We start from the raw sequence: 13,472 nt of genomic DNA on the forward strand, positions 1-13,472 counted from the left end.
TAGCGTGACCACGGACATGGCGAAGTTCCTGTCACTCCTGGCTTCCCGTCAGTAGGTGGGGGACTGAGTCCACCTGCTGGAGCCATCCGGGGCCCAGCAGGAAGCAGGTGGCTGCTCGAAGAGTGTTTAATAGGGGGACCGTTTGCAGCGCGATGGCAGCTGTGGGGACCCAGGATGGGCAGTGCTGGACCCCAGGGCCTGAGGCAGTCAGGGCAATCCAGCGAGACTCTCAGGAGATGGGGGGAGTCTGGGGACTGCAAGGTGAGGGCCTGGGCGACAGGGTCACCTGTGTGGTGGCTGGGAGCTTTGGTGGAGAGGGACGGCCAGCCCATGGGTCTCCTCCCTGCCCCGAGGGACTCCCCGTTAGCCAAGCCCCATGGAAGCTAAGGGCCCAGAAGCGCCGTCTGGGTGGACGGTCTCCGCAGGTCAGCACCGCACAGCGGGAGGCAGGCAGGGCAAACAGGAGGTCCTGGGAAGGGACCCAGGTTCCCCTTGCGTTCCCTCTGGGGTGTGGGGCCTTGCGCTGGAGCTTCCTGCTGGGGTCCCCACCTTCTCGGGACTCCTGAATGGGTTTCAGGCTATTCGGGGAGCACTTGAGAGAGTCTTTGCCGTAGACCTGTTGGATTGGGGGTTAATGGAACGCTCCCCCCCACCTCGGCTTAGCTTTGTCACCTGTAAAGGGGAAGTTGGGTCAAGCAACCTGAGAGCTTTCTGGCTTGGACCCTGGAGGCTGCAGGCATGGGAGTGGGCAGGGCCTGGTGGTTATCAGTCTTGGTCTAGGAGGAGAGGGGTCTCACGGGGGTCCTTGTGTCCTACCCGGTGACTCTTCCTTAGAAACATGAGGGCTTACCTGCCCAGGACGGGGTTGTGAAGTGGTGGCCAGATGTGTGTACTTGCATGTAGGCGCAGGTGTACATGTGTGCATAGGTGTGTGTATATGTGTGCACTGCATAGGAGTGTGCGTGCAGGCCTGGGGTGCATGTGCGTGTGTCATCTGCACATACACGTAGATGTGCAGGCAGAGATATGTGTGCATGTATAGAGGCGTGTGCAAGCATGCCTGGGGCGCATGTGTATGCATGTGTAGGTGAGCTTGCACTCACAGGAGCGTGTGTAGGTGTGTGTGGTGGTGTGTGGATGCATGCATAGGGTGCACACTTGTGTAAGGGCGTGTGTGTGTGTGTGTGTGTGTAGCTGGGTTTGCATCCCCTCCTGAGCTGTGAGCTCCAAGCTTCCTGCTGCATGTTGGTCCCTTGGCCAACATGTTGGGACCTGGCAGGCTCAAGTGTGCAGGAGCCACGGACATGGGGTTTAGACACAGCTGGGTCTGCTTTCCTGCCTTGCCACTCACCTGGTGTGGGACTCAGGGCTTATGTCTGTGCCCTGAGCTCCAGTTTGCACTCTGGTAAAACAGAGCTGCTACCAACACCCTGGGCAAAGCACAGTGCCTATGGGACAGACACAGAGGTCATGGGCAGACCCTGCCCCCTCCATTATGGGGGTGATGGGTGGTGATGTGTGCTGTCATGGCACACAAGAGGGCACCCCCTCCCAGGTGCGGGTGGCACACACACAGGAGCTCAGGCAGGTGCTGGGGGAGGCTGGGAGAGCCGAAGGCAGCCCGGGGAGCGTGGGAAGAGATTTCCCCGGGAAACCTCCAGAAACAGTGGCTGTCCCTTGCGTGGGAGCAGCAGAGACACAAGGAAGGTTCTAGGTAGGAAACGCCACAGGCGGAACAGCAGGAACCTTGAGAGATGGCAGCACTGGGCAGAGGTGGCCCAGGGCTGGGTGGTGCAGACCTGGGGTTAGCCCCTGTCCCGGAACCAGTCCCACATGACTTTACCGGGGCTCGGGGGTGGAGCCTGTCCTTGTTGAGGGAGGGGCTCAGCCCTGTTCTTCCACACTTCCGTGTCTGGGAAGCCTGCTCCTCCCAGCATTTCTGTGCACCCCCACCTCGCGGTGTCCCTGCCGTGAGTGTGCACAGAGAGTGTCCAGACAGGGTCGTGTGCACCTAAGTGCCTGGGTGTGCGCCTCTCGCTCTGCACCCCTGTGTGTTCTCATGAACCAGGGAAACTTCAGCCTTCTCTAGTTTCTCCCCCTGCAAGGCAACAGGTCTTTCCCAAGTGTCACCGCGCACCTGGCTCCCTGCAGGGTGTTGGGGAGACGGGCGTGCAGCCTGCTCAGGTGTGGGCAGTGGGAGTTCCACAGACACACACACGTGTGCACACACACTCGCTGTGCAAATGAGGGCACTGAAGGAGAGACTCAGGTCTAGCTGTTGCTATAGGAGCCAGAGTGGGTGGGGAGCTGGGGCTGGAGGGTGTCGCCCAGGGCTGCCTGCAGGATGGGTCAGGCTGGTGGAGGACGACAGGAGAGGGCATCGTCTGTTGGGGCCAGAGCCAGGGCAATGAAGGGGCTGTGGGTGCCCAGCATTGTGTGGGGGACCCAGCGAGGGAAGCCGCCAGCTGCGCCGAGTCGGGAGGTTTCATATCCATGAGTTGTCACCATGTTTTTAAAAACCCAGGTCTTGGGGCTGGCGTTGTGGGGCAGTGGGTTAAACTACCCCTTTCAACATGGACATCCCGTATCACGGTGCCAGTTCAAGTCCCAGCTGCTCGGCTTTGGATCCTATTTTTTGTTAATGCACTTAGAAGGCAGCGGGTGATGGTCCCTGCCACCCACACGTGGGAGATCCGGATGGAATTCCTTGCTCCTGGCTTCAGCCTTGGCGGTTTCCATCTTTAAAAACAAAGCCCCAGAATTCTGGCCTCTCTTCAAGCTCTGGCTGCACCGACCTCCCACCCCCGGAGTTGAGTGACAGCTGCTTTCTCTGGTTCTGTTCCTTGCCTGGCCTCTGCTGGGTCCCTGAGTTCAAAACTTCTGGACGGAAGATCCAAAGTGGAAGTCAGACATCACAGGTTCTTACGGCCTGTGGTTTTGGGAGGTCCTCCGGGCTCCCACCCAGAGCGGCATCCCAGGAGTGGGTTCAGCGATCTGTTTGGATTCCTCCAATGACAGGGCACTCACTCCATCACTAGATGTGTGTGGGCTTAAAGTGAGTGCCATGAGAACTTTAAAAAAAAAAAAATTGTGGTTAAAATCTATGCTGCACAGTTTGCCGTTGTAACCACCTTGGGCTGCCAGGAATAACGCTGCACACGGGGGTCTGCGTCCCTGCGTTCGGTTCTTCCGGGCTTACCGGTGGGAGCGGGGTTTCTGGGGTGTGCGGTAATTCTGACTTTCAGTTTTGTAGGAACCTCCAGACCTGCCACAGCGGCCGCACCGTTTTGGGGGGAGACTGCTTTGTCTATTGTTCCGGCCTAGGTGGGGGTGGCGGGAGCATGTGACGGCTGCCTGATTGTTCTCACTGAACCTCTCTTCTCCCTCCGTCGGCAGAGTCGCCCCAAGAAAGGCCGGGCTCCCGGCGCAGCCTGCCCGGCAGCCTTTCCGAGAAGAGCCCCAGCATGGAGCCCTCGGCCGCCACCCCGTTCCGGGTCACGGTAACTATCTCTGCGTCACCACCACCATCACCGCCTGGCCCGCGGTGCAGCTCCGCGACCCCCCGGGCCCCGCTCCTGGAGCCTCATGGACCGGGAGCGCGTCCAGCCTCCCCTGCCCTAGGTATCCGCTCCCTCGGTTGCTCCCCTCTTTGGGGCTCGGCCCTGCCCCGGGGGGCTACACGGGGCGGGGGCGCGGGGGTCCTGTCCTGTGAGGGAGGGGGCAGGTGGAAGGCCCAGAGCTGGGCCGGCCCCAGGTTGGGGGGGGGAGTCCAGCGTCAGGTTAGCTCAGTGGCCGGCACACCGCGCTTGCTCCACCCCTAGGGCGCGCGGGTTTTGTTTCCGTGTGTTGTGAGGCCTCGCGGGTTACAGCACGTGGCCTGTCACAGTTTAATCCTTCTTGGTGGCGCATAAAATAACGCTCTCTTCCAGCTGAGGATGGGAGAAACCCAGGGGGGCTTCCTGGAGGTGGTGTGAGTGGGAGGTGCTATTTGGACTGAGGCCTGCCCTGTGATGCGCAGAGGTGAGAGGGTTCTGGTGGAAGGACAGAGGACCTGGGAGGGACTGACTGCTCCCAGAGGGCCCGGTAGGCATCCTGCAGGACTGACTGTGGAGCTGTGTCTCAAAGACTCAGTAGCGACTGGGTGGGTGGGGACAGTGAGAGAGGGGGTTCCAGGTGGCAGGGGCAGCGGCTGTGAAGGTGCAGAGGCAGGTGGTCTGTCACCAGCATTGCTTGTTCTGCTGTTTTCCCTTCTTTCACGGCCCTAACGGGTGCAGCCTCACGCCTTGAAGCCACTGTAATTGGCAGCTCTATCATTGCTGGCTTGGCCTGGCGCTTGCCTGCCGCTGTGTCTTTGCTTTTTCTTGGCATGGGCACCGCCTGGGGGGACCTGGACTGCCCAGGGCCCAACGCCCGCCCTCGCCTGTCTGCGTGGGGTCTGTGGGGTGGGGACGTGCACACCGAAGCCATTTTACCCATTCCTCATGGCAGCCCCATTTCACAGATGAGCACACTGAGGCTTGGAGAGGGGAGTTCGTGTACCTGGTGTCACGTGCACCTGAGTGACAGCCGGACACGGGCGCCAGGACTGTTGGGCGTTTTTGCCTGTCCTCTGGGCACCATTGGTCTTTCTCTGTGTGGCAGTTAAGGAAAGGGTGAGTCCAGGTTCCCTCTGGGGCTGGGTGGTCAGGCCTGGCGGGGGTGGGGGGGCGGATCTGGGTTCCAATCATGGCGGTTCCATGGCTATGTGACCTTGCCAGTCGCTCAGCCCCTCTGAGTCCATGTCCTCATCAGGAAGCCGTGGCGAGCTGAGGCGGAGGTTCCCTATGAATGGGCCCGCCCAGGTCCCACGCACCCATGGGTGCTCAAGACCTCAGACCCTCAGAGTCGAGTTTCCCACTTTGGCTGCAGAGGAGTAGGGGTTTGGGCAGGGGTGGGGTGGTGGACGGGCAACGCAGTGTTTGAGGGGAGGTCAGATAGCAGCCAGGCCCGGGCCTCGAGCCCATGCCGGAGAGGGGGGTGCAAATGCACCTGCTGTCCTCACCGCCAGCCCCGGCTCTCGCTCAGTCGCATGCTCAGCCGACTGCTGCTCTGTGTAGGCCCTGGAGGGCGCCCGGGGAACATGGTTTAGCCTGGGGGAGGCAGGGGAGACGCCACAGGTAGAGCTGATGAGTGCCACCTGCGCTGTCATCGGAATCCCGGGTGACGGATGCCACCGCCTCTCCCTGGGTGCTCCCTGGGCAGAATCAGTGGGTTAGGATCGGAGGTCTCTGGGCTCCTCTGTCCATCTCTGCCGAGAGGACTGGACATGTCTGTGGTCTCCACAGTCTCTGAGCCTGCGTTGTTTGCAGCCCCCACAGTGCCCTTGCCCGTGGTTGTCCCACAGGGCACCTGGGGCTCGCTCCCAGCCTCAGCTCCGCCTCTTGGACACCATGGGGCCCTGGGAGAGCCTGGGTCTCCCGCTGTGTGCCATGAGGGCCAGGGTGTTTGCACATACAGGGGCTGCTTAGCTGAGGGATGGGCTTTTGAGCCAGATGACCTGGGTTTGAGGCCCCACACGACCCCACACCAGCCTTGTGGCCTGAGAAGGATCTGGAACCTTCCTGCAAGGCTAGTCCAGCTTCCTCCCACCGGGTGGGACGGGGCTGGGAGGCTGGGGGAGGGGGCTGAGGGTCCACAGAGCCCTCCTGCTCATCTCTGGCCCTCCAGCCAGCTCTGTCTTCTATGGGGGAGGGAGGGAGGCCTCAGGCGTGGGCCCCGAGTCTGCACAGACCTGGGAGCACTGGGCTCAGGGGCTCCACAGGCGCCTCCCACTGCCATGGGGCCCAGGACCCGTGGCGGCAGCGCTGGGGCCGCACCTTCCACCTGCTGCTTGCTCTTAGAGGCGTGGCTGATATGGGGCCGGGCGGTGAGGACGGGTTCTGATGTCCCCGCGAGTCCCCCAGCCCTCGCCTTCCCAGCCCCTCCCTCCCTGTCTCCTTGCTCTGCCCCCAGCCCCTCCTGTCGACCTTGAGGGGCGCCGGCAGCGCGTGGGGGAACGGGAGGTGGCGAGGGCTCTGGGAAGCCTGACAGCCCATTGATCCCTCCTCGGGAAGTTGAAAGTGGAGAGTCGTGTTTGAAGGTTTAGCTGAAATTAGGTCTCAGGGCTATTTTTTGCGAGATGGAGAAGAAGTGGCAGGGAGGGGAAGGCCCAGGGGGCTGGCAGCAGCTCCGATAAACTCAGCCCCAGCTTGATTACAGATGCTTCCAGATGCTTTCAACAACTCGCTTACTGAGTGTTGGGTCTTGGGTGTCCCCCACCCCAACCCATGGACCTGATGCTGTGCTGGGGGTGCTGTGGGAGGAGCCAAACAAGGGGCGGCTGCCTCTGGCTGGGGAGTCCCAGAGGAGAGCCCTTTGGGACAGGGCTTTGAGGGGTGTGTAGGAGTTTGTCAGGAACACAGGGAGAAGAGTATTTTAGTTAGCAGGGGATCTAACTGAAGAGGAAGGTGGCAACGGCCTGTGTGCTTGGCACCATGGATGTGAGGGGTCTAAAGGAGAGGTCCTGGCAAGAAAAGTGAGCATCAGGCAGGGAGCTGCGTCTCAAGCTCACCTTTGCTTGGGCCACGCCCCCTTCTGCAGTCCACAGACAGGTGGGCGCTGGCAACCGAGCAGCCTTGGCTGACTGTGAGAGGGGCTGTAGTGCTGGACCCCGGGCTGGGCACCCATGATGGGGTCCCAGCTTCCTCCTGACACGGGGAGTGTGCCTGGAATGGTTGATGGCCCTTGCTCATTCAGCCATGGGAGCTGGGATCCCCTGGCTGAGCACCTGGCAGATGTGCAGCCGCTAAGAGCAGGGCCCGCCAGCCCCCGGCCTCTGCCCCTGCCCCGCCTGGAGCCTAACTGTCACTCAGCTGTTTGAGCCCAAGAGAAAACCGCCGTCGCTTTGTCCCTTAGGGAAAGGCCCCCTGTTTTGTAGTGGGAATGGAGGGAGGTAGGTGTAGGGTATCTGGGGTGGCCAGGGTGGGGCAGGGTGGCTTTGGGTAGGGGAGGGGGGCCAGGAGAGCAGGGACCTGGGACAGAGGTGGACCATGGCATCTGTTGAGGTTCGGCCCCTCCCACTCCCAGCAGGAAAGCGGTTTCATTAGCTTCATGGGTTTGTTTCTTTATTTATTTGAAAATCAGCATTACAGAGACAGAGAGGGAGACAGAGAGAGGTCTTCCATCCGCTGGTTCACTCCCCAGCTGGCCACAGCAGCCAGGGCCCGGCCAGGCAGAAACCGGGAGCCAGGAGCTCCATCCGGGTCTCCCACATGAGTGGCAGGGGCCCCAGCACGTGGGACTATCCTCTGCTACTTTCCCAGGCCATCAGCAAGGAGCTGGATGGAAAGTAGAGCAGCTAGGACATGGACCAGCACCCATATGGGGTGGATTCTCTTGTGGCAGGTAGCGGCTTTACCCGCTACGCCACAGCGCCAGCCCCTAGCTGTGTGGATTTGGAAAGCAGGACCCAGGGACAAGGGACCAGCCCAAGGTCATATATAGCTGGTGATGGGCAGAAAGGGGAGGGCGTCTCCGACACACAAATTCTGCCTTGGGCACCAACTATCTGACTTTCTGCTCTCCCTACTCTGCCTTCCATTTGTCCTTCAACAAAAAATTTTTTAAACTGCTTGTTTATTTTCATATTCTTGAAAGGTGGAGGGGCCGGTGCCATGGCTCACTTGGTTAATCCTCTGCCTGCAGCGCTGGCATCCTATATGGGCGCCGGTTCTAGTCCCGGCTGCTCCTCTTCCAGTCCAGCTCTCTGCTGTGGCCCGGGAGTGCAGTGGAGGATGGCCCAAGTGCTTGGGCCCTGCACCCGCATGGGAGACCAGGAGGAAGCACCTGGCTCCTGGCTTCGGATTGGCGCAGTGCTGGCCGTGGTGGCCATTTGGGGAGTGAACCAACGGAAGGAAGACCTTTCTCTCTGTCTCTCTCTCACTGTCCACTCTGTCAAATAAATTTAAAAAATTATTAAAAAAAAAAAGGTAGAGTGAGATCGAGAGCAAGGAGAGAGAGAGAGTAGAGAGTTAGAGAGAGATCGATCTTCCTTCCACTGGTTTACTCCCCAGATGCCTCCAACCACCAGGGCGGAGCCAGGCTGAAGCCAGGAGCCTGGAACCCATCCAGGTCCCCCACCTGGGGTGGCGGGGGCTCACACACTTGAGCCTTCATCTGCTGCCTCATGGATGCACTAAGCGGGAAGCTGCGTCCGAAGTGGAGTGTCCGGGACTCGGACTGGAACTCTGAAATGGGGTACAGGTGTTCCACGCAGCAGCCTAGCCCCTTGCACCACGAGGCCTGCCTCGGTCAATTTTTTATAAGCACCCCCTGAGCAGCCGTGATGGGCTCTGGGGACACAGAGAGGATTAACATGCAGTTGCAACTTGCAAAGAAATGGAAGAGTCAGCTAGGGCTTGGTGGAGTGGTTTCCAGGCAGCCAGCACAGCCGCTGCCCAGGCTGGGAGCGGGAAACAGCACAAGCAGGCGAGAGCTGGCGCCGGACGCAGCGCACGACTCTGAGGCTGTATTAACAGGAGCATGGGGTCCCAGAGAGGGAGGGGAGATTGGCCGGGAGCGTGCTGTGTCTTTCAGAGGAGCAGAGTGACCAGACCTGGAGAGCCTGCACGTTTGGCCACGGAGACCAGGAGGCGTAGGGGGGGAGGGACGAGCAAACTGCTTTCCTCAGGCCGGTTGGCCGGAGTCCATCCCGGGCGCCAGCATCTGTGCCTCGCATGCCCTGTGGACGCCTTGAGAACTGGGGTGCAGAGAAGAAGCCAGGAGCCCTGGGAAGTCCCAGTGTGGCTCAGGGAGTGCCAGCAAGGACTTGGAGAGGGACGGGGACAAGCCTCTGTCCCCCCTCCCCTTTCTGCCCTGGGGTCCCCCGGGGGTGCTCCCCATGCCTTCTCTGCCAGCACCACTTCCCCAGTCCTGAACGTGAGCCTCTTGGGAGCAAGATAAATTGGTCCTCGCTGAAGGGTCAACTGCCCAGTGCTTCTGTTAAAGGTTTTATCCGCTATAAGTCTGAACAGTGTCGGGTGCAGTGACAGGCAGGTGGGACGCTCCCTGGGGGACTTCCTTCCTCTCTTCACACCCCTTCTGGGTCTAGGGGGCGGGTACGGTGCCAGTTCTCCCAGCTGCCCACCTGCGGTGCAGCAGGATTGGAATCTTGGCCATCGCTGCCTGGTGTGGGACTGCTCTGGCAAGTCCAACGTGGAGCCCCTCTCTCCCTTGCCCCTTGCGGCGGCTAAGATGGCCCAGTGCCTGGCATTCAGCCTGTGTCCACACCCTTTCCTTCTGCCAGACCTCACTCGCTGCCCAAGCAACCCCGCCCCCCCCCCCTCGACAGAGCTTCTAGGCTCAGCTCTGGCCCCCAGAGGTGGGGAGGGGTTGGTCCCCAGAGCAGCTTCCCAGGAGGCCAAGCGAGGTCCGAGGGAGCTGGAGGTGTCTGTGCAGGGTGGTTTCCTACCAGCTGGGGGCAGCAGAGGGCAGCGAGCGCACGTCTGGGTGGCTACTCCTGTGAGTTGAAGTCCCGGGGGTTCGTGTGTGTTGGCTTCGGGAAGGCCACACAGAGTGATGCAGTCCCCACCCCTGGGAGCGGGGACAGCTCCGATCGGGGTACCTGTCGACAGCTGGGCCTGGCACGGAAGGCCAAGCTGGCTGGGTCTGGGTTGACCAAAGAGCTGGGGGTCTCTGCAAAGGGACACTGGAGAGGGCAGGGTCTGGGGCAGAGCTGGCCTTGCATTAGGAGGAGGGGCACAGGCCAAGGCGGGCGGGTGCGGGGGCTGCCAGGAGGGGGTAGCTGTGCTGCTGTCACCAGGCGGGGGCCAGTAGATTGCTGGGCATGGCCTTCCTTTGATGGTTGGCAGGTGCCTTGTTGCACGCACGCTGCTGCTTTGGGAGAGGCCAGATCCCAGCTTGCCCGGGCGGGCTCCACTGTGTGTACAGCAGGGGATCGTGGTGATGAGGGACGAGGGGCGTGGTCTCCCTGGCCAAGCCTGAGCGTGCCCTCCGGCATCATGTGTCTCAGTCGGAACACGGGAGCGCACTTGGGAAGGTGGGTGGAGGGTGAGGGCCATGCTAAAGATGGCCCAGTGCCCCAGCCTGGTCCCCTCTTTAAGGAGGAGGACTTGGAGGCCCAGAGACGGGCAGTGCGTTGACCTGGCCTTTGTGAACCAGGGCCTCCCCATCTCCCTGCCTTATCTTGTCCGTCCTGTGCTTCCAGCAGGCTCACAGCGCACTGTCCCCCACCCCCCACCCCCAGCAGAAGGTATCTGTCTGTGCAGGACAGATACCACCCCCCACCCCCACCCCAGGAGGAGAAGCTCCTCCCTTCCTTTCACCCCACTGGGGCCCCTGCAGGCCCTCTCCTGGGGAGCCCTGGGGCCCGGGTGTGGGGGGCAAGGCTTGGGTGCCCTCGTTTCCCCCACCTCCTTACTGAGCAGCACCTGGGGCAGCTCACAGCCGCTGTGGTGTCAGAGTTCCCGGGTGGGGACTGTTTGCGCAGCCGGGTGGCCGTGGAAGGTGGTGGCGAAGACATCTGTTCATTGGGATGAGCGGCTTTTCCTAAGAGCGTCTGAAACAAGCGAGGTTGTCACTCCCCTGCCCCGAGATGGCCCCTGGCGGGGTGCGGGGGACCCAGGTCCCCACCCTGGCATTTGAGGCTCACCCCCAGCCCAGGCCCATCCCAGCCTCCGTGTGTGGGTGCAGGCCGGTGCTTCTGCCCACCAGGAATCACTGCCATCTGCCCTCTGGAGCCTTGTCCTCCTGAGCCGTTCTCCGTGAACCCCTCACCATGGGGGTGCCGTATTCTGGAGCCCTGCTTCCTGGCCTGTCTCAGCTGCTGTACCTTTTTTTTTTTTTTTTTTGACAGGCAGAGTGGACAGTGAGAGAGACAGAGAAAGACAGAGAATGGTCTTCCTTTGCCGTTGGTTCACCCTCCAATGGCTGCCGCGGCCGGCGCACCGTGCTGATCCGATGGCAGGAGCCAGGTACTTCTCCTGGTCTCCCATGGGGTGCAGGGCCCAAGCACTTGGGCCATCCTCCACTGCACTCCCGGGCCACAGCAGAGAGCTGGTCTGGAAGAGGGGCAACCAGGACAGAATCCGGTGCCCCGACCGGGACTAGAATCTGGTGTGCCGGCGCCTCAAGGCGGAGGATTAGCCTAGTGAGCCGCAGCGCTCGCCAGCTTCTGTACCTTAACAGCCCACCTGGTGTCTGCCTCTCCTGCCAGACCGCGGTGGCCCCTTCTCGACGGCAGGGACGGGCTCTGGTGGACCTGGACTCTTGACATTGGAGCGAGACCTCACCTGTGGCAGGTGCTGGTGAGACCTGTGGCGTGAATGTGTGTGCGGGTCAGAGGCAGAAGGGGGGCGGCTGAACCGGATGGAGGGGGTGCAGGTGAACCGCAGCCCCCACCCCGTGGGGCATGCCTGAGGCCGGGGCAGCCACCCCCCACCTTGGGAGGAGAGGTGGGGCCCAGTGGCCTGGCCCACTGCAGAGCCCCTGCAAGGACACCAAGCTCTTGCCTCGAAACTGACCTTGACCCTCCCCAGTGAGTTCTATGAGCCGTCAGGGGCCCAGACTCCCAAAAAGGTGCGTTTTGTATCCCATGGTGCCAAGGGTTTTCAAAGCGCTGCTGGAGCTGTCACTCGTGCACTCATTCTTGGGCCTGGAGCTCCCTGGGTCCCGCTGTTCCCTGGTGGCCAGCAGGGTACCTAGGAAGGCAGGGCGATTGGCTCCTGTGAGCAGGAAGTCCTGCCATGAGCACCCCTCTTAGACGACGTAGGTCACAGAAAGCTCTGCTACAGTGGCTGAAGTTCAGACGGGGCGTCTCAAGTGCCTCTGGGGAGTGCCCTCCTGGCCGTGGCTGCAGAGCTGGGTCCCTTGTGGGCGCCGTCGTGGGCGGGGTTTTCTTGCTGTGGCACCCTGCGGCTTTGTTGCGAGTAAGCGCTGAAGTCCGTGTGTCACCAGGAGGGCTGGCCTGGTGGCCTGAGCTTGGTGACAGGGCCTGAAGGTAGAGTCCTTGTTGCTGCCACTGCGAGGCTGCCGGGTGGAGTCAGCCTCCCCGCAGCCGCGTGGTCACAGGGCAGGCTTTTACGCAAAGGCAGGGGCCGGCCGGAGGACATACAGGACAGCGTGGCTCTGCCTGGTGCCCATGGGCTGATGCCTGGGGAGTACGGATCTGGTTTCTGTTCACCGATGCCCGCTCAGTCCCGGCTGCTGCAGGCTGCCAGTGGGCCTTGCCAGTGTTCTCAATTCTGCTTCCATCTTCAGTGCCTGACCTCTCCGGGACTGGGCGCCCCTCTCGTCTTGGTTCTCAGGGTCCCTTAGGGGCCTCCCTGACCTGGGTGGGCTCTGCCCTCTGGCGAGGGTTTCAGTCTCAGGCTCAGGGGTGGGTATGGGACTTGGAGGCCAGCCAGACCTGTGATTGTTCCAGCAGCTCTGCCCTACCTCTGCACCTTCGCGTGTGCTGTGCACCTGCCTGGAACAGTGTGTGTGCCCCCGCGAATCTCTGCAAGCCCACCTGCTGTCCCACCCTCACTGTTTTAAACCTGCCTTTAACAGCTGCACCTTGGCCGGCTCTGTGGCAGTAGGTCAAGGCTCCGCCTGCAGTGCCAGCATCCCCCATGGGCAGAGTTCATGTTCCAGCTGCTCCTCTTCCCATCCAGCTCCCTGCCATGGACTGGGAAAGCCATGGACCTGGGAAAATGGCCCAAGTGCATGGGCCTCCGATCCCACGTGGGAGACCTGGAAGAAGCTCCTGGCTTTGGCTCGGCCTAGCTCTGACCGTTGTGGCCATTTAGGGGGTGAACCAGCGAGTGGAGGACCTCTCTCTCTCTGTCTGTAACTCTGCCTCTCAGATAAATAAATAAATCTTTTTAAAAAAACAAAGCTGCCTCTTCTGGCAAGCCCACCTGGATTGCTCCCAAGTGGAATCAATTAACAAGCTGCACAGAGCCCTTTCTCTTTTTTCCTTTTGTATCATCACTATTTGTTAATCCCTCCAGGAAATATTTATGGAATACCTGCCAGGTGTCTGGCACTGGGGTCCCAGACTGCTGTGACCCCTGTTTGGAGGGCCTTTATGGTTCAGTGTGGGTAGGAGGCGTTCAGTAAGTACTTAGCTAATTACGAGGGTGCTAAGTCTGCAAGGCTGGTGTGGGGGTCACGTGAGGAGAGACGGAGGTGTGCGGGGTCCTGTGGGCAGGAGGGGCTTCCATTTCAGGTGCTCCTTCTGGCTCATGACTGCTCTGGCCTCTGGCTAGCAAAGGGAGCAATAAAACCCAAGACAGTGAAAGTGATGATGATGGTTGCGATAGTAGTTACTATTCAGTGTCTGCCAGGAAACCGGCAGTTCTTTGCCTGTGTGATCTCAGCGACCCATGAGGTGACTGCTCTTGTCCCCATCTTACAGAAGGGGAGACAGGCATGGAAGGTTGGGTCCCCGGCAT

The 13,472-nt window shown here is 61.0% G+C and overlaps 1 protein-coding gene across 13 annotated transcripts in view; it reads left to right on the plus strand.

The window, feature by feature from the left end:
* Positions 1-13,472, plus strand: part of DAB2IP (DAB2 interacting protein) — a 170,695-nt gene that overhangs the window by 76,051 nt on the left and 81,172 nt on the right. For 8 of the 13 annotated variants that reach the window (XM_051855568.2, XM_070056311.1, XM_051855546.2 and 5 more), the window contains exon 2: positions 3,397-3,500. In XM_051855568.2, the coding sequence (XP_051711528.1) occupies positions 3,397-3,500 (104 nt within the window). Of the gene's footprint in view, positions 1-3,396; positions 3,622-11,256; positions 11,337-13,472 lie in introns of those variants that run through there. The other 5 variants (XM_070056281.1, XM_070056302.1, XM_051855604.2 and 2 more) reach the window with 2 other exon arrangements.

This window comes from Oryctolagus cuniculus, chromosome 1, assembly GCF_964237555.1.
Source record: "Oryctolagus cuniculus chromosome 1, mOryCun1.1, whole genome shotgun sequence".
In the NCBI taxonomy this organism is placed as follows: Eukaryota; Metazoa; Chordata; class Mammalia; order Lagomorpha; family Leporidae; genus Oryctolagus; species Oryctolagus cuniculus.